Here is a 24,381-nt window from a genome sequence, read left to right on the forward strand (position 1 = left end):
AATAACATTCCATTGTATTTACATCTCTTTAAACACAGTTTTATTTGCATACAGAGCGTTGAACACATCCCTTCACTGAAAGCGTGGGGCAGGGGGGATACGCATGGGGAGCCTGCCACCGGGTGGGAGTATGTGTGAGTGAGGTGCACAGATGGGGAAGTGCAGGGGAGGTTTCCCCAGCAGCTCGGGGGTGGCCTTCCTGATGCTGTCCTCGAAATGGCTAGTGGGATGCATGTCCCTTTGAATGCATGTCCCTTTGACACATTCCCGGCTCTGGCAGCTGTTCTCTCAGCCCCTCCCTGACCCTCGGTGTTCAGCTCACCTCAGCGCCCTGGATGGGGCAGGAAAGAAGTGGGCCCCTTTGGCAGCACCCTGTACAGCTGGGGGAGCTGGGCACTCACTCACATGCTCTCACTTTCCCTGGTGGGAGAAATTGCTGGCGAGAGGCACTGAGCCGTACCACCTTGGGGAGGGGGTAATATGTTCCTTTTACCTTCTTCACTGCATCTGATCTCTGCTGTTTTTGCTCCCGTAGTGTGCTGGAACTTCTCTGCTGGACTCTGCAGTTGCACAAAAGCACCCTTCTCGGTAGGTGATTGTCCTAATCATTGGTCTTTGGGGAAAAGACGGTAGAAAACTCCTATTCTGCCATCTTGCCGACGTCACTTCAATTAACCTTTAAAAAGATTAAAAATGAGACAAAAATGTCCTTAACAGTTAGCCATGTATTTTACATTGTAGGCCTCTATTACTTTTTGTAATTCCAAATTTCCATTTGATATTTTCCTTCTGCTGGAAGAACTTTAATATTTCTAGTGAGACAAGTCAGAGAAAGACAAATACTGTATGATATCACTTACACGAAGAATCTAGAAAAGACAAACTCATAAAAACAGTGAAATGGTGGTTACCAGAGGATGGAAGGTAGGGGTGATAGGACAGATGTTGTTTAAGGGGACAAACTTGCACCAAGTAGTAAATAAGTCCTAGAGAATTAATGCACAGTACAGAGAATATAGATAATATTGTATTATAATAATCAAACTTGCTAAGAGACAACTTAATTATTCCAACCACTAAAAAGAAATGATAATTATGTAATGTGATGGAGGTGCTGATTATTGCTACAAAGGCAATCGTATTCCAAATATGAATATTAAATCAACATGTTGTACACCTTAAATTTACACAATGTTATATGTCAAATATATTTCAATTAAAAAAGTTTCTCATAGTGCAAGTCTGCTTTCAGTGAATTCTGTCAGCTTTTATTTGTCTGCAAAAGTATTTATTTTGCCTTCATTTGTGGAAAATATTTGTGTTGAGTATAGAATTCTATGTTGATAATTTTTTGATTCTGCCCACTGAGAAGTGTTTTTTGAGGTACAGATGATTTCCTGCTCTGTGAAGACCCTCATCTCTGACCACTGAACCCCAGCAAGATTCTCCACAATCACACAGACACCAGATTGCAGTCAGTCTCTCTGTCTTTCCCTAGGGGCCTTAATACGTTTGCATGGAAGAGCAGAGTTCCTCCTTTGCCAGGGTGGCTTGTATGAGCCTGAAGGTGAAGTGATGGTGCCTCCCACTCACATGACTCTTCCCACGCTTTTCTTTAGTTTCTGTGACCAAATGGAATAGCTGATTTCCACCTGGCTCAGGGAGATCAGTTAGGATGTTATAGTTCAGGCAGAGATGATGATAAGGTGAATTACAACCATGCTGATAGGGTTGACTTAGCTAAATAATGGTGATGAGCTGAGAGGACTGGATGTGGGGAGTAAGAGAGAAGAATCCTGGAGGCTGTGACTGTGCTCATCCTGGCAAACATTTCCTTCTTCCTTTGTATAACAGAACCCTAATTTTCAGTTGGATATATTGTTGCCCAATGAAAAGATTGCATTTTCAAGTCTTTTTGTAGCTAGATGTGACCTATCACTAAATTCCGCCTAGTGAGATGAAAGTGGAAGTGCTGTGTGGAGCTTCTAGAAAGTGTTATTAAAAGGATTGAGCCCTGCTTTCCCTCTTTCCTGCTGGCTGTTATGGGCATGCGATAGCAGGCACTCAAGCAGCCATCTTGCACCTTGAAGGGGAGGGCACATGTTGAGACTGGCACTCATCAAGAGGGAAAGGGCCCGGCGCTGTGAACTAGAATACACTGGCCTGACTACATCTGGGCGTCTTTTTTTGTGAGAATACAATTACTTTCTGTCTTGTGTAAGCTGATGGCTTTGTCTGATTGATTGTTTTTGCTCACATTGTAGGTGGTTGAACTTAATCCTGACTAATGAAAGCAGGGTGACAGAAGAGGCCCGGGTTTCGATCCTGGATGACTGAACAAGGAGTGATGCATTTGGTAAAGAACAAACAGGTTAGGGGCTTCTGAAGGTAGACAGTCCTATAAAACAATTAGGCACTAACATGAATAAATCTCTGTGATTAAATTATTTTTTAAAACATGAAAACAGTCAAGCTGTGTTTGAATCTTTTTTTTCTTTTGCTTTTTTAGACAGGAACATTGATCTCATACGTTAATCATGTTAGGAATTTGATGACTTAGTCTTACATCATAGTGGAGTTCTGAAGTATTAAGGCTCCGTCTGCCTCATTTTCCTGTTAATGGAGGTGCAGGTCTTAATCACATTCTTGAATTAGAAAGAGACTTTTAGGTATCCTCAAAAGATTAATTGAAATAAAACATGGAAGAATGCATGATCTGTTGGAACTATTTATGAAGTGCTATTTTTCTCTTTGGATTAGGTCTTTACCCTCAGTCACTAACTGTTAAAGAACCTTTATCACATGTTTGACATTTCATGTCAAAATTGTTGTTGAGCACACCTAGGGAAAATTAAATTCAATTTACATTTTTGGCTTTATTATCACAAAACTTTGAAATGACAGTAATTTGGGAGTGTAGATTTCACTTTGCTTTTTTATCCTTCAAGCTGTTCACAGAATTTTTAGGATGCAAGTATATTTTTAATCTATTTTCTCCCTCTGACTTTTCTCTCTCAGGACAAAGATGATGGATTTGTGGTGGTAGTTTTAAGCTTGAAGCCATCAGGGAAGCATTTAAAATGTCTTTAGGCAAGCTTATCTTCCCTGTCTTCTTGTCTGGTAGTTAGTGTTGAAAGCTGAGTGTCTCTTTGCCTTTCTCTTCTCTATGTGCTGGCAAACAAGTTGGAATTTAAATGACCTGTGGAATCCTTCAAGGCAATGACTGTATGTGGGAAAAGGAAACTTTCAGGCAGATTCTGAGCTAGAACTGATGTAATGCATCCCAGAGAAGCAGTGGTCGGAACTCAGGTAGCTTTGAGCAGGTAACATAATAGCAGAGGATACTTACCAGAAACAAGCAGGTATAAAAGAAGAAAAGAAATGGAAACAGTAAGACCATTGATAACAAAATACAGTAGGGAGTAGGATGTAGGGCCTCTCTGGAAATCTTTAGAGGTCAAAGGCTCTAAAAGCCGAGACTGCTTCATTTTTCTTTTGATCTAACAGTCATTACAAAATAATAACAATGTTCAGGTCACTATCAACATTGAAACTCACCTATATTATATCAATTTTTTTTTTTAATACCTGTTTTATAGCATAGGGCAGTGTCATACAAAAGGCCGCCTTCTCCCAAACTGTGCATTTCATTGAAAACAAAGGCAGGCATACTTGGAACTGAATTGACAGCTTTGTGGCTGTAAAGATAAATATAGCATTTTTCAGGTAGTGAATTCATGAATAATCAATGAACCAGCAAAGGACAAAAGTGACATATGGCGGCCCGGTGTGGATTCAGTGTGATTGTCACATTCCCCTCCCCACCTTTTGCCCTTCTCTAATTTATTGAAAGAAACAAAGCCAGCCTCACTAGCCAGAACACAGTACCTCTGGAAAAATCCATGTAGACAAAGTTAACAAGGGGAGTTTATTCATTAAATGTCTCCTCTGCTGTTTGGTTGTTTTAATAGTCCAGCTCAAGTTGTCTGTGTCAATTGAAATTTTATGCAAAATGAAAATTTGACTTGACTTCTTTAAAGTTAAACTGGTAAAGCAGTTTTTTTTTTTTTTTTAAATTACTGCTACACCAGTATTTCCAAATAAGTAACACTTAACCAGTTATGCTAATTTTGCCAGAATGTTTCTCTGTAAATAAACCACGAGTGCATTGTAGCTGACTCTGTTTTCATGCCTTCACCTAGTGTGTAAACCACGGGAGAGGGAAGGCATTCTTGGTTTTTCCCTTTGTATCAACCAACACTTTATTGAAGACAATGATTTTATTATTTTTAACAAAAAACCCTCCACCAGATTTAATGAAATTCCTTGGTAACACCAAGGTTTTTCAGAATAGTATTCTGAGGGACTGTTAATGGGGAGGTATTTGTCCACAACCCAAATAATAACTGTACCACTTTAGAACATCATTCTTCCTCTGTGGCTAATGAAGGGTGGGTTTTTAGTCCAGTGAGTCAGTTTGTACCTTTTGTTTGCTTGGCTTTGTGCCAGGGATCTGATCCTGAAAGATTTAACATTGGAGAGTCTCTAAATAGCCTGATTTCTCCAGTCTCTCAATTGTGCTTTAGTTTATCTAAAACCCTTGAAATTGGCAGTGGAATCAGTGGTAAGCTTTGATTATATCACATATATATGAAATAAAGTGATATAAAAAATTACTTGTTTTGAATGGCTCCTCTAACTCCTCTACACCCTAAAAAAGGTTCTGGAAACTTGCTCTTAGACTTATAGATTCCCATCTGAATATGAACTATTTGTTGATTTATTTGTAAATAATGTGGATCTTGTGGCAGTTTTAAATGCGACCTCAGAAGTCAAGGTCTGATTTGGGTTAAGTCTGTAATATTTGACCTCAGATGACCAGATGATGGTGCACAGACCAAAAGTCAAGTCTATGAGAGTAGGCTATCCATGGGACATCCCTTGCCATCTTTCAGAAACAGTTAAATTGATTTTTATGATGGAATTGGCCACCACTGGGAACTGTCATGGTGGAGAGATTATAAGAGACTCTTCGTTTTTCTTGGTGGTGTAGAGAATCCTCTGTTTTCACTGATGGATTCCAGAGGGGGGATGAACATGAAGGGAATATAGCCTAAAGAAGCCTCTTCAGAACTCACCCTCCCCTTGGTCCCTTTGCCCATTCCAGATTCCAAATGGCATTGCATGCTACACAAAAACTTTTGGACTAGGTCAAGAGCTTGGTTGTTAAGCACTATATAGAGTGCCACTTTTTGAGCTCGCAGTTGGGTTTGGTAGTTAAGAACATGCACTGTGGATCTCTGCAATACAATGGTGGTATGTTGTATTTCCCAAAGATGGCTGCACTTCCAGCCCCCTGCTCTTTATAGGCTGTGACCTTGACACTCCTCTGTTGAGAGGAGGGGTCTCTATCCTCTCCTCTTGAATCTGCACAGGCTTGTGATTTGCCTATGACTAATGGAATGTGGCATAAGTGCTGAGCGATGGCTGAGGCTAGATTGGAAAAGGCACTTTAGCCGCCACCTTGTTTTCGGGGGCACTTGCACTTGGATCTCTGTGCTGCCATGCAAGATGTCCTGCTATGCTGAAGCTTCCATGCTGTGAAGAAAGCCCAGGACACAAGAGAGGCCATATGTAGGTGCTCTAGTTGACAGCTCCAGATGAGATTCTAGGTGACAGTAGCATCAACAGTCATACACACAAGTGAAAATTTCCCCGGATGACTCCCACCCCCAGCCATTGAGACATCCCTAGTTGTTGAGTCTTCTTAGTTGTAGCCTCAGACATTGTACGTTACCTTTGTGCCCTGTCCAAATTCTTGACCTACAGATTTCATGTGTGATAAAATCGTTTTTCAAGCCACTACATTTGTTGTAATTTGTGATGTAGCAGTAGTAACTGGAATGAAAAGCTGGGCAAATTATTTGACTTTTGTGTCCCTTTTGTTTCCTATCTTGAAACTGCTGATGGTAATAATAGCATTCCTTCAGAGAAATGAGTTAATTATGTAAAGCATTTAGTAAAGTACCTGGCACACAGTAAGGGTTCATTAAATGTTAGCTGTTAATTAAGGGAAATCCATTAGACACTTAAGTGTTTGGGGGAGCATTGTCAAATAAGTAGTGAGCTCAGCTTGACTTTATTAATGAAATGTTCATCGTGATATGTAAAAAGGAAAAAGAATGAAGCTTTTCCCGAATTTGAATTTTTTCCCCACATTTGAGGGGATGAGGCTCTGGTAATTGTTCTCAGGAATATCAGCAGGTATGGTCAGGACATGTCCTCACAATAACCCTAGCTTTCCCTACTCGCCTATTGAGAGCTATCGGCTGTGAATTAAATTAAGTGCTGTTTATATCATTGCCTTTGAGCACCTTCTGGAATAACAAATTCTGTGTGTTTACTGGGTAGAGTGATTAGAGTAGAACTTTAAAAAATCATCCTAAAATGATTATTTTCAGACTTTTAAGTGATATGGAGAAGAAATCAGTGTCTACATCACCACGTATAAAATCATTGTCATAGGTCTTTAAAAATGTATACGGTCGGTATAAGTCTTGATCTTCATCTTCCTGTTGTGAAAGAATTCTAGTTATTTCACTCTTTCTGTATTAGTCAATACCTGTCACCATATTTTAGTTGACTATATGTTCAAACACAGAGATTAAAATATCAGTTTTTTTGTTTTAAAAAATGTACTTATTTAAAAATGTTGACTTTAGGCTAGCTATGTGTGATATGCTTTCTTCCACCTTCCCGTTAAACTACTCAGATAGTCCCATAACAGCACCACAGAGTTAAGTAGCAATCAACCGTTTCTTAGTTTTAGAGGTATTTCCACTAACTACTTACTACATTGAGGTTGGAGTAGACTGAGAAAGCCTTAGTGGTGTATTTATGCTTTGACTTCTAACACAGGAGAATAAAATTAGATGAGGAGGAGAAGTTAGAAAGAGGCTTTGATCTATTCCCATTGTTCACTCATACTTCCAAGATGAAGGTTACCATGAATGACTGTTGGAAGCCTGTTTCCTTCACGTTTTGTATTTCATGACATATTACAAGCCAGTTAACTTGACTAGAGATTCCTCTATCTCCCCCCACTCTCAACTCCTCCAAACTACCTTCAGCACCATTCTTTGTGCATCCATTCATAGACTAACATTTCCAATACGTAGTATGGAAGAGAATGAAAGGAAACTTAGGATGTTGCTTTCCAGGGATGCGATGCAGCTGTAGAAGTGGCGTTAAGAGGAAACCTGCAAGAGTTGTGCTCTTAGGGTTTTAGATTAGCATTTATTTTTTTTGTTAAAAGACAAACTGCAGCATGTTCCTGATGTTATAGTAACAAAATTCTCATAATATGAGAGAATCGTAGAAGATCCTAGATCAGTCCAGCATAGTTGTACTGTCTGCCGAATATTATAAATGGAGCCATGGCCTGTGTACATCAGGCTGTACACAACAAAACCTGACCAAATTCAAGATGTGAGCAAAATTTCACCATCCAATGGATAGTGGCGGGAATCAAGGGTGATCTGTATACTCTGCCATTTAAACATTGTACATTTTCTTTTAGCAAAGATAATAATCTTTATGGAAATTATGAAAGAAATCTGTAGCGTAGAAGAAGGGAACCATTACCCAAAGATGATGAGGGAAGGCTTAAGAATCATTCTGTATGATTTATTATGGTATACAGAAGATATTTGTGGAAATGTAAGATTTTATTCTTAGCAAGAGAGCAGAAAATATGACCTCTATGAAAGCAAAACAAAAAGTCATAAGAAAAAATCAGAATGAGATTTTAAGAGGAGCTGAAATGATTTTAAGAGGAGCTAAAAACAAAACAAACAAAAAACCTGAAAATGCAATAGCGGGATAAAAATCTGCAGTGGCAATTGTAAAGAGCAGAGCTGATACTGTGGGAAATGGAATCAATCCTATATTGAGTATTTGAGATTGTCCAGAATAAGGAGAAAATGATGACAGGGAAGTGAAGTGACGAGGGTAAAGACGACAGATACTGAGGACAGAGAGAGGAGAATAAGGTATTTCGAAGGGAGAGATCAAAATAAATGTAACAAAAGCGAAAAATAAAAGTAGAAGAAGACTTTCTTGAGGTAACAAGGTTCTGAATCTGCAGGTCCAAAGTGTAGGCTTCATTGTGTTCTGGGTAAAATTAATGAAAATAAATCCCCACCTGCCTGAATTCTGGTAACACTTATAATTTTTAAAGAAAAGAATTCATAGATTAAAAAATAAATAGGTTACTCTAATGATACAGTGGTCAATCTTACTTCACTGCAGATTTCTTTTTATTTATCCTGTAATGGATTCATTGGGCTTCTTAAAGCTATGATTTGGTGATTTCATTAGTTCTGGAAAAATCTTAGCCATTTTCTCACCTGCCATTCTCTTGTTCTTCAATTTCTTCAGTTCCTTTTGAAACTCCAATTAAATATATATTGGACTTTCTCATATATTCTTCACATTTCTTACCCTCTGTCATGCATTCATCATCTTTTTGTCTCTCTGTCCTGAATTCTGTATGGTTGCTTCCAGTGATGTGCTGTTAAACTGGTTCTCCAGGGGGAAAAAAAGCCCTGATTTGTAGCAGTTGTTGATTTCCATAGTGTAAATATTCGCAAGGGCAGTTTCAGGCAACCAACATGACTTCACTGAGGCGGAGTTAGAAGGAGCTGCATATAATTGGCTTTCACAGGCTGGTTCAGGCCAGCTCTAGCATACCTCTAGGCTTTTCTCCTGTCTTCCCATTTACTAAATATCTTTTAAGTTGCATCTAATCTGCTTTTAAACCTCTCTATTCAGTTCTTAATTGGGGTTATTTTATTTTTAAGTCTTGACTTTCTTTTTTTTTTTTTTTCCTTTTTCAAACTGTGTCACTGTGTATAGTTTTCACTTCTCTGCTAAAAACTCCAACTTGTCTTTTGTTTATCCTATCACAGAAAACACAATTTTTTGTCTGCATCTGATATTTCCAATTTCTGCAATTATTTCCTGACCCCTTTTTCCTGTCTGTTGTTTCTGCTTATTCTTATTCCTGTTTAGTTTCCTGTGTATTCCATTATCCTTGACTGAGCCCTCGATACTACATTTGAAAAATAATTTAAGACTATTTTTAGGCCCACAGGGTAGGTACTTAGAAAATTTGCATTTGCTTCTGACAGACACTTCGGGAGTATTCTAATCCGGGATGGGTTATAAACCAAGTTTAAAGTTTGAGAAAAGCAGTTTGATCCTAGGTTATAATCTCCTTCAGATTTCAGATTCTCATTTAAGGATGTAGCCCTTTGGGATTCCAGCTTATTGTGGGGAGGGTCTTAGGTGAGATGGCCCTCAGTTTTATTTCTGTGTCTGTCACCCTGAGAATCAATCAAAACAAAGGTTCTAATTTTCCAAGATCAGCGAGGACCCTTTAGAAGAAATGTGGCTTCAGAATTTGCTTTCCATGCTGAATTTTCATTCCCATCTCACTTTTTGAAAAATTGTGGTAAAATATACATAACATAACATTTACCATTTTAACTATTTTTAAGTGTGTAGTTCAGTGGCATTAAGTATATTCACATTGTTGTGCAAACAACACCACTCTCCATCTCCAGAACTTTTTCATCATCCCAAACTGAAACCGTACTCATTAAACAATATCCTCCTTACCCCACTCACCCCAGCCCTTGGTAACTGCTATTCTACTTGGTGTGAATTTGACTATTCTAGGTACCTCATATTAGTAGAATCATGTAATATTTGTCTTTTTGTGTCTGGCTTATTTCACTTAGCATAATGTCTTCAAGGTTCATGTTATAACATGTATCAGAATTTCACTCCTTTTTAAGGCTGAATAGTATTCCTGTGTGTGTGTGTGTGTGTGTGTGTGTGTGTGTGTGTGTGTGTGTGTGTATATACATACACCACATTTTGATTAGCAGTTCATCCATTGATTGGAAGCTTTAGTTGTTTCCACTTTTGGCTATTGTTTATTATGCTGCTCTGAACATGGGTGTACAAATATCTGAGTCCTTGCTTTCATTTCTTTTGGGTATATACCCAGGAGTGGAATTGCTGGATCATATAGTAATTCTATTTTTAATTTTTTGAGGAATCAGTAATACTATTTTCCACAGCAGCTGCACCATTTTACATTTCCACCAGCAATCACAAGGGTTCCAGTTTCTCCACATCTTTTTTTTTTTAATAACCATTTTAGTGGGTGTGAAGTGGTATCTCATTGTGATTTTGATTTGCATTTCCCCAATGATTAGTGATGTTGAGCATCCTTTCATGTGCTAATTGACTGGTTGTATATCTTCTCTGGAGAAATGTCTATTCAAGTCCTTAGCCCATTTTTGAATTTGCCCAGTTTTTGTTTAGTATTAGTAGTTATTTGTTTCCAGATATGAATTCCTTATCAGATATATGATTTGTAAATATTTTCTCCAATTCCGTGGGTTGCCTTTTTATTCTGTTGATAGTGTCCTTTTATGCACAAAAGTTTAAAATTTTGATGTAGTCCAATTTATCTGTTTTTTTTTTTTTCTTTTGTTGCCTGTGTTTTTAGTGTCATATCCAAGAAATCATTGCCAAGTTCAGTGTCATGGAGCTTTCTCCCTATGTTTTTGAAGAGTTTTATAGTGTTAGCTCTTGCATTTAGGTCTTTGATCTATTGTGAGTTAGTTTTTGTATATGGTGTAAGGTAAATGTCCACCTTCATTTTTTTTTTCTTTGCATGTAAATATTTAGTTTTCCCAGCACCATTTGTTGAAATCCCCTCTTAGTTTTGACTTGATAAATTCTTACTGTCTTACTATTTTTCAGTACTTTCGAAAGATGTTTTTCAGTGCTTTTGAAAGATGTTTTTAAGTACTTTTACAGATTATTGTTTCCAACAGGATGTATAAAAGATATTTCACCATTTTATTGGAAATAGGAAAATTCATTGATGTTTTAAATCAATTTGAATGAGAATACAAGTGATACCCTAAATCCTATAAAACGTGTGGAGGGATATAGCCCCTATCCTTAGCTTTTAAATACTGTTTGGTTGCAATTTTGCACTTTTCATGGGAAAAAGGTACAGCTTATCAGCATATGTATTTTTTAATAACCAAATAATTCATTAGTCTAAATCTCATCTTCTTAGGTTATAAATCTTACTTAGAATTGAATTACTAGTGAGAGAAACAAAGATGTAATTTTCTACCAAGAATATGGGAATCATGAAAGCATTCCCATCTCCTTTTAGTGGTTTTAAGTTTTTCCCCCAGTCACGAGTAAGGATTAGAGCCTAGATTTTAATTTGTCACCTATTTAATCATGTTTAATTGGGTGGATGGAGGGGCAACCTCCCTATTTAAAAAATTTTAGTAACAAAGTAAATGTTAATCATACTTCTTCAGATGATACACTGCTAATATTTCATTTTATTTCTTATAGAAATTTCTTCTTTGTTCATGAATAGGCAAGTACAGGATTCCCAAAAGGGAGAGCTAGAAGCAGTCAGTATTCATAGATAGTAATTTTCAGAGATCTGTTGAGGGGCTCTTAATATTAAAGGAATCAGCAAAGCAGTGCATTAATGATTTTAGTTGGATGTTTATTAACATTTGGCTTTGTTTAAATTCATTATAGGATTCTTTGATAAGATTTTTCATGTAAATCTTCTTGAACTATGTGCCAATAGTACTTTTTTCTCTCTCAAAGTATAACCTGACTTTCCCTGTAATTATTTTACTTTTACAATACGAATTAGGATGGATTTACACTTAATCTTACAATAGTTTTCTACTTGCCTCCTTGAGCAGGGGAGAAAGAGATGGTGTTACAATATAGTGAATGTACTTACTTATTCTGTATCCTGGCAGGGTATTTGTGCTTGTAGATGTCATGTATTATGTGTGTTGGGGAAGAAAAAAACATGAAGGGCTATTCTTGTATAGAGGGTATCTATGAAAAATGCAGAGTGTAGTATTTGTTGAAAAATAAACTTGGCTAATGACCTTTAACTTTTAAAATTACCTTCAACCAAGACATTTTATCAGTTTATCAACAGTTTTGACATACCTAACACCTGTGCCCTGGTTCAGCTATGCAGAGAGCACAGTCTGGGCTGGAATGAGAGTGGTCATGGGAAGTCTGCCCTTACAAGTCCTGAAGATAAGCCCTGATACTGAGTTGGGCATATTTATTCCCTCAGTGACTAGCTCAATAAAGCCTATTCATTAAGGAAATCTTGTCCTTGACTCAGGTCCACTTGCCACAAATCATACTGTCCAATTTTAGGATTACGTCAGGCTGAAATCATGGACAAAGCATGTTGCTAGGTTCATTCTTTCATAACACAAGGAGTGGCTTATTATCAAATTGCCCACAGCAATTTGATCATCAGCAGTTTTACATGTTTAGGGTGATTACTCCAACACTTCCTTAAAGCTATTGAGATTTATAAAGGCCTTTAACTTTTGGAACAAGAAAAAAATAGTCTTTGATGTATATTAAATGCTTCCCACTTGCCACACATTGTATTATATTGAATCCAACACAAGTAACATACAGTTTCTCCTTGCAGGTAAACAGTCTTCTTAGGAAGGTACAATACATAAAAGAGAAGAAAAGTTCACACTGAGCTGAATTTTAAGAATAGTTTTGATTTTTATCAGAGACCATCTTAGTCATTGAAGATTTCTAATCCATAAAACAGAAGTGGCAGAACTATTTGGGTGGGGGAAGACGAAGACATTTAAAAATTCTATTTAAGAAGCCATTATTGATCCTCTTTTTTATTTCAGAAACTCTGCCGGTCAGTCAGTCACAAAGATGTGATTATACTTCCAAGATACTCAAAGTATAGGAGGATAAGGGCAACTCAAAACTATTAACACGTTGCTTTTATGGTATAATCTCCATTATTCTTCATAACAGTACTCTTTGGGCTTTACAGCTGGGGTAACAAAGGCCCAGAGAGATTAAACAAGAACGGAGTGGGTATTTAGCCCCACTCCTGTGCTTCTGCAGTGTCTTCGTGAGATGCCAACTGAGTGAGAATTAGATAAGCTGTGTAGAGTGGCACAAGGGCCTGTGTGGGACCTTTAAAATATATCCTGTATTGGTCCTTGAGTCACATTGCTAGGATAAAATGTCGAAGCAGAACCATTTAGTAGTTTGATAAGACTGAAGGCGTGAGATATTTACTTTTCTTTATTATCTTGACAGATATTTGTTAAGTGCATAATACGAGTCAGACATTGTATTCATTGACTGTTCTATTTGGTTCTGCTGTCACTCTTAGTAATTTAAACATGCTTAATGCAGAAGATTTATAAGTACAATTAAGCGTGAAGATCCAGAAAAAAGTAATTTACTCTGCCTCTCATCTTCCAGAAGGAGTCATTGTGAACCTTTTGGTTCATTTCCTCAAGTTATTTTTTATCCATAAAAAATAAGTCCTATTTTATTGAGACCATGCAGCATATACATGATTGAATTCTATTATACTTTTATGTAAGTACTTTCCCCTCACAATAAAAACAGTTAATATTTCTTGAGTATTTACTATATTTTTGGCACAGAGCTAATACATAATTATTTCCTGTGGACGCTTACATGTACATGAAAAAATAAAATGTGTATGCTTTTCTCCTTTTAATCTGTCTGAAGTCAATTTAATTCTCAGGCCCAGCTGGAGACCCTAATAGGGTAGAGGTCAAGTTTTATAAAACTCCACTACCATTCTGCCCTCTAACCTCCCCGTCAGAAACACTACTATCTTCAGTTTTGTTTGTCATTTCTTTGCCTTTTTAAAATGTTTTAAAAATCACAAATTTATGTATCCCTAAGTAATGTATAGTATAGTTTTGCTTATTTTTGAGGTTTTACAAAAAAGTTACCATGTATTCTTGTTTTTTGTTTGTGTCTACATGTTGTTGCCTTTAATGGTAGGTCATTCATTTTTATTATTGTCTAATATTCCTTTCTGCTAATACATCATCATATGTTTGTTTATTTGCCTTTCTGTGAGCATCCGAATTGTTTCCAGATTTTTGCTATTTTGAGCAATGCTGCTATTATTGGGTTTTAGGATACGTGAATGCTGAATTTTACATGATATCCAAAATTGTGATTCAAAGTGGTTGTACCAGTTTACATTCCATCAGCAGTATATGAGTGTTGCCAATGATCTCCATCCTTGCTAACACTTTCCATTTTCCTGCTTCTTAATTTTTGCCATTCTGATGGATATGCAGTGCTATTCTATGGTCTTAATTTACATTTCCCTGAAAACTAATGAGACTAAATACTGTTTCATATGTTTACTGCCATAAGTCTTCTGTGAAATGCCTGTTTATATTTCTTGCTCATTTTTTCTTTTGGGTTGTTTGTTCTTTTTTTATTGGTTTGTAGGGTTTACTTATATGTTCTGGATACTTTTCTTGGGTGTTTAGGGTTTTAGAGTTATTTTCTCCCCGTTTAAACTTGCGTAAGTTTTGTTTGAATGCCTGTTTTCAGCTCCTTTGGGTACACACCTAGGAGTGTAGTTGCTGGGTCGTATGGTAACTGTATGTTTAACATTTGGAGGAACTGCCAAACTGTTTTCCACAGCAGCTTCACCTTTTTATACTTCCACTAGCAGCGTGTAAGGGTTTCGATTTCTCTACACCCTTACCAACATTTGTCATTATCTGTCTTGTTTCTTTTGAAGTGTATTTGACATACAGCATTCTGTAAACTTAAGGTGTACAACATACTGATTTGATACATTTATATATTAATAATATGAGTGCCATTGTAGCAATGTTTAGCACCTTTGTCACATCACATAATTATCATTTCTTTAGGTGGTTGGATAATTAAGATCTACTCTCTTAGCAAGTTTGGTCAATATTGTCTATATTTACTATACTGTGCATTAGATATCTAGGGCTTAATTGCTACTGTTGCAAGTTTGTGCCCTTAAGCAAGGTAGTCTGTCCTGTTCTGTAACCCCCAATCCCCTGGTAACCACCAGTTTACTCTCTGTTGTTTAGAGTTTGGCTTTTTTAGATTCCACATATAAGTGATGTCATACAGTATTTGTCTGATTTGTCTTGTTCTGTCTGGTTTATCTCACTTAGCATAATGTCCTCAAGGTCTGTCCATGTTGTCACAAATGGCAGGGTGTCCTTTCTCGTGGCTGAATAATATTCCATTGTGTGTTTATGGTATATATACATACGTACATACATACCATATCTTCTTTATCCATTCATCTGTTGACAAGCATTTAGGTTGTTTTCCTATCTTGGCTATAGTGAATAATAATACTGCAATAAACATGGGAGTGCATATATCTCGTCAATAACCTGTTTTCATTTCTTTGGGTATATGCCCAGAAGTGGAGTTGCTGGATCTTATGGTAATTCTATTTTTAATTTTTTGAGGAAATTCCATATTGTTTTCTGCAGCGGCTAAACCAATTTACATTCTCACCAGCAGTGTACAAGGGTTCCCTTTTCTTCACATCCTCACCAACACTTGTTATCTCTTGTCTTCTTGATGATAGCAGTTCTAACAGGTGTGAGATGATATCTCATTGTGGTTTTGATACGCATTTCTCCGATTATTAGTAGTGTTGAGCATCTTTTTATGTACCTGTTGGCCATTTGCATGTCTTCTTTGGAAGAATGTTCTGTTTGGTTCCTCTGCCCATTTTTTAATTGGATTTAAAAAATTGAATTGTATGAGTTCTTTATATATTTTGGCTACTAACCCCTTATCTGAAATATGGCTTGCAAAAGGTTTCTCCCATTCTGTAGGTTGCTTTTTCATTTTGTTGATTGTTTCTTCTGCTGTGCAGAAGCTTTTAAGTTTGATGTAGTCCCACTTGCTGATTTTTGGCTTTGTTGTTTGTGCTTTTGGTATCGTATCTAAAAAATCATTAGCAGGACTCATGTTGAGGAGCTTCTTCCCTGTGTTTTCTTCTAGGAGTTTTGTGGTATCAGGTCTTATGTTAAAGTCTTTGATCCATTTCGAGTTAGTTTTTTGTGAATGGTGTAAGATAGGGGTCCACTTTCCATTTTTTGTTCTGCATGTGTTTATCCAGTTTCCCAACACCATTTGTTGAAGAGACTATGCTTTCCCCATTGGGTGTATTGGCTCCCTTATTGAATATCAGTTGATTGTATTTGTGGGGGCTTAATTCTGGGCTCTCTGTCCTGTTCCACTGGCCTATGTGTCTACTTTTATGCCAAACGATACTGTTTTAATTACTGTTGATTAGCAGTATAGTTTGAAATCAGGAAGTGTGATACCTCTGGTTTTGTTCTTCTTTCTCAGGATTACTTTGGCTATTTGAGGTCTTTTGTGCTTCCCTACAAATTTTAGGATTGTTTGTTCTATTTCTGTGAAGAATGTCATTGGGATTTTGATAGGGAGTGTGTTGAATGTATAGATGGCCCTGGGTAGTATGGATATTTCACAATATTAAGTCTTCCTGTTTATAAACATGGGATACCTTTCCATTTATTTGTTTCTTCTTTGATTTATTTCAACAAGGTGTTGTAGTTTTGTTTCCTTGGTTAAACATCCCTAGGTACTTTATTATTTGTGATGGTATTGTGAATAGAATAATTTTCTTTATTTCTTTTCAGATGTTTGATTATTCATAACTACAGTTGATTCTATGTGTTGATTTTTATACCCTTCAATTTTACTGAATTTGTTGATTAGTTCCAGCAGTTTTAGACTTGAGTCTTTGGGATTTTCTACATAAAAAATTATATCATCTGCAAATAATGACAATTTTACTTCTTCCTTTCTGATATGGATGCCTTTTATTTCTTTTTCTTGCCTAATTGCTCTGGCTGGGTCTCTCAGTACCATGTGGAATAGGACTGATAATAGCTGGCATCCTTGTCTTATTCCTGATTTTAGAGGAAACACTTTCAGGTTTTCACTGTTGAGTATGATGTTAGCTGTGGGTCTGTTATGTATGGCCTTTATTATGTTGAAGTTATGTTCCTTCTACACCCAATCTGCTGAGGGTTTTTATCATGAAAGGGTGTCATGTTTTGTCAAATGCTTTTTCTGCATCTGTTGAGATGATCCTGTGATTATCTATTAATGTGATGTATTACATTTATTGATTTGTGAATGGTGAACCATCCTTGCATCCCAGGAATAAATCCCAGTTAGTCATGGTATATAATCTTTTTAAAATGTGTTCTTAAATTCAGTTTGCTAATATTTTGTTAAGAATTTTTACATCTCTATTGATCAGGGATATTGGTCTTTAGTTTTCTTTTTTTGTAGTGTCACTATCAGACTTTGGAATCAGGGTGATGCTGGCCTGGTAGAATGAGTTTCGATATTTTCCATCCTCTTAAACTTCTTGGAAGAACTTGAGAAAGAGTGGCATTAATTTTTCTTTAGATATTTGATAGAATTTGCCAGTGAAACGGTCTGGTCCTGGGGTTTTCTGTGTTGGGAGGTTTTTGATTACTCCTGGGTAATCTCTTTACTCAGGTGTCTGTTCAGGTTTTTTCTTTCTTCCTGATTCATTCTTGGTAGATGTGTGTTTCTAGGAACTTCTATTTCTTCTAGGTTACCTAATTTTTTGGCATATAATTGTTCATAGTAATCTTTATGATCCTCTGTATTTCTGTAATATCAGTGTAATGTTTCCTCTTTCATTTCTAATTTTATTTAGAGTCTTCTTGCTCTCTCTTTTTTTTTGTAGTCTTAGCTAAAGGTTTGTCAGTTTTGTTTATCTTTTCAAGAAACCACCTCATAATTTTGTTGAACCTTTCAACTTTTTTCCTGGTCTCAGTTTCTTTAATGTCTTTTCTGATCTTTGCTCTTTTCTCTCTTCTGCTAACATTGAACTTAGTTTGTTCTTTTTGTAATTCCCTGAAATATAAAGTTAGGTTGTTTATTTGAGATCTTTTTTTAAAATATAGGTGTTTATTGTTATCTTCCTCTCTTGCTCTCTTCCTGTGTCAATTGATTATTTTCCATGGTGGTATGCTTTTGCTCCCTTTTTTAAGAAGAGAAAAAAATATTTTGTGTATGTATGTAGGTTTTTGCTTTGTGATTTCCGCAAGGCTTTCATAATACATCTTATAGATATATCAGTCTACTTTAAAGTTACTGCAATATGATTTCAATCACATGCCAAAAAACTCTACCCTTTTACTCCCCCTACATTTTATGGGGTTTTTTTGGTCACAATTTATATCTTATCATATTGTATATCCATTAACAAATTGTTGTAGCTATAGTGCTTCTGTCCTTTAAACTTTAATCTTTATACTAGAGTTAAGTGATTAACATACCACTATGTTGGAGTTTTCTGAATTTGACTACTTAACTTTACTAGTGTGTTTCATATTTTCATATGTTTTCATGTTACTATTTAGTGTACTTACTTTTTAGCTTGAAGATCTTCTTTTAACATTTTTGGTAAAGGCAGGTCTAGTGATGATGAACTCCCTCAGCCTTTTTTTTTTTTTTTTTTGGTCTGGGAACCTTTTTCTCTCTCCTTCATTTCTTAAGGACCACTTTGCTAGATAAAGGATTCTTGGTTGGCATTGTTTTCTTTCCGCACTTTGAATATATCATCCTACTCTCTCCCAGCCTGTAAGGTTTCTGCTTAGAAGGCCACTGATAGTGTGAGGAGGGTTCCCTTGTAAGTGACAAGCTTCTTTTCTCTTGCTGCTCTCGAGGTTCTCTGTCTCTTAATTTTGAAAGTTATATTATAATGTATCCTGGAGAAGTTATCTTTGGATTGAATTGTTCAGAGATCTATGAGCTTCAACAACTTAGATGTCCAAATCTCTCCCCATTTTGGGCAGTTCTCCGCCACTATTTCTTTAAACAAGCTTTCTGCCGTTTCTCTGTCTCTTCTTCTGGGACTCCTATAGTGCATTGTTTATTTCTTCTAATGGTGTCCTATGAGTTCTGTAGGCTTTCTTCATTCCTTTTCATTCTTTTTTCTTTTTGTTTCTCTGATTGGATAATTTCAAATGACCTGTCTTTGAGTTCATTGATTCTTTTTTCTGTTTGATCTAGTCTGCTGTTGAAGCTCTCTATTGAATTCTTCAGTTCAGTGATTGTATTCTTCAGCTCCACAACTTGTTTGGTACTTTCTTATGTTTTCTGTCTTTTTGTTATACTTCTCATTTTGTTCTTGTATTTTCCTGATTTCATTAAATTGTTTATCTGTGTTCTCTTGTAGCTCTCTGACCATCTTTATAACAGTTTTTTGAATTCTTTGTCAGGCAATTCGTCTATCTCCGTTTTGGGAGGAGGTCAGTTACTGGAATTTTACTGTGATTTTTTTGTGGTGTCATTTTTCCTTGTTTCTTTCTGGTTGCTGTAGGTATCTGTGTATTTGAAGAAGCAGTCACTTCTAGACTTTATGGACTGACTTCACTAAGGGAAGACCTTCACCTGCAGGTGGGGGCCTACTGGACTGCACTGCAAACCTGGGTCTAGTGGTGCAGGGTGCCAAGTGTATGGGTGTGTGGCACCTACAGGCCCCATGGGTGCATGGTATCTTGTCAGTTCAAGCAGCAGGAATCCACTACACCGACAACTGTGTGATCCTTGGTGAGAGCCAGAGGCAGTCCACAGTGTCTGCAAGGGCTCTTGAGGTCCTCAGCAGTGTCTGTAGGTCCAGCGGCTATGTACCAGGACAGGCAGTGGTGGTGGCCAGAGTTGGTGCCATGTGCTTGGCTGCGAGGCCTGCTGCAGGTGCCTGTGTGGGCAGGATTGGCTGCAGATACATGTGCAGTGGCAAGGTCAGAGGTTCAGTAGCAGGGTCAGGGGCCAACTCTAGGAGACCTGGCTGTTAGAGTTGACTTGTGAGTCTGTAGGAGCTAGCCACGGGGCATGCATGGTTTTGGAGCCGGTATCTGGAATCAAGGCTGGCGAGCATAGAGGTGTGGCTGCCGGGACTGTCTTGGGCACACGTGAGGTGCAGGTCAGTGACAGGAGTTGGGGCCTGCTCTGGGTGCCTGAGCAGCTCTGGGGACCTGGGCTGTCACCATACACTTGTGTGGCTTCAGGGGCTTGCCGCAGGCATGTGCATGGCGTTGGAGGCCTGTGATGGGAGTTGGCGCCAGTGGCCTGCAGGGGCTGGCTGCCAACGTGTGCAGCTGTGCAGAGCAGTGACAGGAGTCAGAGTCTTATGTGGGCCTTAGCTGTTGGTGTGCACACGTGTGGCTGCAAGGGCCATAGGGGCAGGCACATCGGTGGGGGTCAGCTGCAGGGGCCTAGGCTGGCGTCTTGCTTGCACGCAGCTGCAGCAGCCTGAGTTGCCTGCTGGTGAGGATCCTGGGCTCAAGCGGGAAGTCGGGGGGAAGGAGTGGGGAGGGACTCCAGCCCTGTTGTCAAAGTGAAAACCTGCGGGTGGAAATCTCAGCGGTGAAATCTGCAGGGGGTCTACAGCAGGCTGTGCTGCCTTTTGGTTTCTTCAGCTGTGAAAGCTACTGGGGTCCTCTGTGGAGCAGTCTGCTGGGGTGCGCAGTGAGGTCCTCAGTGAGGAAGGCTGCCGGTTCTGCAGTGTCCAGCAGGCCTGTTGCTGGTGAAAGCTGCTGGGACCCTCTGCAGAGCAGGCCGCTGGGAGCTGTGTTACTCCTGCCACATGGCCGATATTGGTAGCCCGGCCCTTCTTCCTGTTCCGAGCTCTCTCCATGCGTGTCAGCTTTGCTTGCCTCTGGTGGGGTGAAACTGCAGCAGGTCCTGTGTGCAATGCCCTGAAAGGCTGGGGAAGCTAGTCGCTCACCTGCTTTCCTTTTCCTGGCAAGGAGAACTCTCTCGCATGGGGGAGTTCCCTCTTGGCACTGAGCAGTGCTGGCCTGGGGGATGGGCTGGTGAAGGCAGAGTCAAACTTTCTTCTTACCTTTTTTGTGCAGTTATCCTCAGGCTTTTTCATCCACTGTGTTGCGGATGCTTCTTAAGTGGATTCCTGAGCTCTCCAGGAGCGATTTTCATTCACGGATAGCTGTCTGATTGTTCTTTGTTGGGAGATGGAGGCGGGGGTCTCTTACTCTGCCTTATTGGTGATGACATTCTGTGTTTTTTACCCACACCCCCCCCCCACCTTTGGGGAGGAAAAATATTTTATGTACAGAGAATTATTCAGTGTGCAGTATTTGGGATCCAGACTTCTCTTGCCCAATATGGTGTGTCTAAGGTTTATTCTCACTTGTTCATTTTCATTGCTGTACTGTGTGTCATTGTGTGAACATACAACAGTTGTTTTGTTCTCCATTCCATCATTGAGGATATTCTTATTTGGGGCCTATTATAAATAACACGGCTAGGAACATCTTCTGTGTGCTTTTTGATGTATGTACATATGTATATTTTTCTATATATTTTGGAGTGGGGTTTCTGGGTTATTGGGTATGTACGTGTACACTTTAATAGATATTGTCAAACAGTAGTTTATGGTGCTTTTACTAACTTATACTCCAGCAGCAGTATATGAGAGTTCTCGTTTCTTTGTGGAGATGCATGTAAAGCTCTCACATGTTTAGTAATTATGTGGTAGCTATTTTTGTTTTTATGACGATGACTCCCAGGTACTTTACTTAGGCACCTGGATTGGTTCTATCCACCGCAGTAGGGAATGCAGGAAGGGGAGAGCTGGCACGGCGGAGGGGAAGGTAGGGGAAGGAGCTCACTTGGGGATATGTGTAAGTGTTTAATAGAGGTTTAGTTTAAGCACAGAAGGGATGCCTGTCCTAGATACAGAGATTTGGGAATCATCTTGGCAGACCCAAATTCAAGTCATTGAATAAGATCTTAGGTGAAGATTGGGATGGGGACGGAAGTTGGGGGTCAAGTGGGGACATAATGTGTATTAGTTTGCTATGGCTGTCACGACAAAATACAACAGACTGGGTGGCTTAAACAACAGAAATGTATTTCCTCACAATTCTAGAGGTGTCATCAATTTTGGTTTCTTCTGAGGCCTCTCTCCTTTGCTTGAAGATGGCCATCTTCTCCCTTTGTCTTCACGTGGTCCTTTCTCTGTTTGCCCACATGTCTCTGTGCAAATTTCCTCTTATAAGGACACCAGTCATAATTGGATTAGGGCCTACCCTAAAGACCTCACTGTAACTTAATTACCTCTTTAAAGACCTTATTTTCAAATACAGTTACATTCTGAGATACTGGGTATTAGGGCTTCAACATATGAATTTTGTGGTGGGTGGAGGGGGAGGCAGTTCAGCCCGTAACATAGAATAAGGGGGAATATAGGACAGGTAGAGGACTACAGATTTCAGTAAGGAACTTAAGAGGACTGGCCAGAGAGGTAAAAGGAGAATAGGTAGAGAGTTGAGTCAAACGAAGGGAGGGTTTCAGGGATGGTAGAGTCAACCACAAGCCTCCCAGATTCTAAGTCTAATCACTGATACCGAATTGTTTTACTTTTCTAAATTCTTTTTCTAAAATGGAGGCTTTCAGTAGAAATGCTGAAGTAAATGTTTAATAGGGTTTGCCTTACTCATACTCACTTGCAAAATAGTTACGAATCAGAGTCTATTTGAAGTTTTGGATGCCAGAAAATACTGAATATCTTCTTGCTGTGTTTTCACATCTTTAAGAGAATGGCCTTGAAACGTATTTTGTTCAAACAGATGAGACATCATGAGATTTAGAAATCCTAGTTTACTATTTAAAGCTTATTCTACAAGACTGTTTTATCATTTCTAAATTCTAACTGCACTGTAGTCTTGAATGCTCAAAATATTTGTGAGGAGGTTTAAGGATAATGATAAATTCTGTGAAATCACTCTGCTACGTGCCTTGTCCTTCACCCTTGTTATTGTGCTTCATATCGGACATCTGTTCACTACTTTGCATCTCCACTGCTACCAGCTAGTTCAACTGCCATCAGCTTTGGTGTGGACTACCACAGAAGACTTTTAACTGGACTTCCTGCTGACTTCTTGCCCTTTCTAGAGAAACCAAAAAAAACCCCAAAAACAAAAAACCAAGCAAGAGCATGTCATCCCCTGATTGAAATCTTCAGCAGTTTCTCATTATACCTGGAATTAAATTCAAACTCAACACCATACCCTGTAAAGATCTGTGTGGTGAAGACGCTGCCCGCCCTCATTTACCACACTAGCCTGCTTTCTGCTGCTTGAACAGACCAAGCCCGTGGCTGCTTTAGGGCCTTAGCCTGGTTTACTTGCCCTTCCCTGGGTTTTCAGATTACTCCTTCAGTCTCAACTCAGATCTTGGCAGAGAGGCGTTCCCTCACTCCACAGCTAAAACTGCTCTTTCCCCCTTTCACTTCCTAGCATGTCACATGTATGTATGTATGTATGTATGTAAGTAGGTGAGTAGGTTAGTTTTGTAAGCAACTGCAAAATCGTCCTCCAGAGTGGATGTACACTCCCACCGGCAGTGGTTGCTCCACATCCAGCATTTAGTGTTCTCAGTGTTTTGGATTTTAGCAGTTCTAATAGGTGCCTAATGGTATCTCATTGTTGTTTTAATTCGTAATTTCCTAATAACATTTGACATTGAGTATCTTGTCATATGCTTATGTCATCTTTATGTCTTTGTTGAACTGTTTTGTTCAGATTTTTTGCCCATTTTTATTTAGGTGATTCATTTTCTTATTGTGTTCTTATTGAGTTTTATGAGTTCTTTGTATATTTTGGATAAAAGTCCTTTATCAGATACGTCTTTTGCAAATATTTTCTCCTAGTCTGTGGCTTGTCTTCTCATTCTCTGGACACTCTATTTTTTCCAAAGTATTTATCACTAACTAAAACAGTCTTACTGTTTATTGTTTGTCTCCTCCCACTACAGTGTAAAATCCATGAACAGCTGTCTTGTTCTCTGCTGTATTTCCAATGCACAACATGGTGCCTGGTATTTTGGATGCCGTTGACAAATATTTGTTGACTGAATGGATAACAACTGTTAACGTTTTTAGTTTGTTTTAGTCTTACTGAAAATGGCATTAAGCTGATTTAAGTTCTCCCATCTTATTTAAAACTCTGTCAAAATTTTACCATTTTAATCTTCAAAATTAAGGATAACAGCCACTTGTAGTAGTATGAGATGAATTTCTACAGTGGTTCAGATTAACTGGTTTAAGATACGTAATTACTGATCTACACTTGCTTTACCCTCTCAAGAGGTGTACAGATTTATTCTCCAGGAAGTAGTCACAGGATTGGGTGGTGAGAACAGGAGAATGTTTACAAAAAGCCTTAGGGGATGAATGCTGCCTGTTAGACACTGGAAAAATCTCACTGTGTTCAAATATGTATACACGCATACACACGTACACACACACACGCTGAATCTTGCAAGGTTAAAAAAAATTATTCAGATTCCCTGTTCTTGATTGCT

At 38.4% G+C, this 24,381-nt stretch overlaps 1 protein-coding gene across 1 annotated transcript in view; it reads left to right on the forward strand.

The window, feature by feature from the left end:
* Positions 1-24,381, forward strand: part of COA1 (cytochrome c oxidase assembly factor 1) — a gene marked incomplete at its 5' end in the record, with an annotated part of 249,294 nt that overhangs the window by 203,187 nt on the left and 21,726 nt on the right. Inside the window, 1 exon segment of the mRNA XM_082473612.1 lies at positions 536-588. Within this exon segment, the coding sequence (XP_082329738.1) occupies positions 536-588 (53 nt within the window).

The sequence above is a fragment of the Balaenoptera physalus genome (genome assembly GCF_965194825.1).
Source record: "Balaenoptera physalus genome assembly, chromosome: 8".
NCBI classification, from domain to species: domain Eukaryota; kingdom Metazoa; phylum Chordata; class Mammalia; order Artiodactyla; family Balaenopteridae; genus Balaenoptera; species Balaenoptera physalus.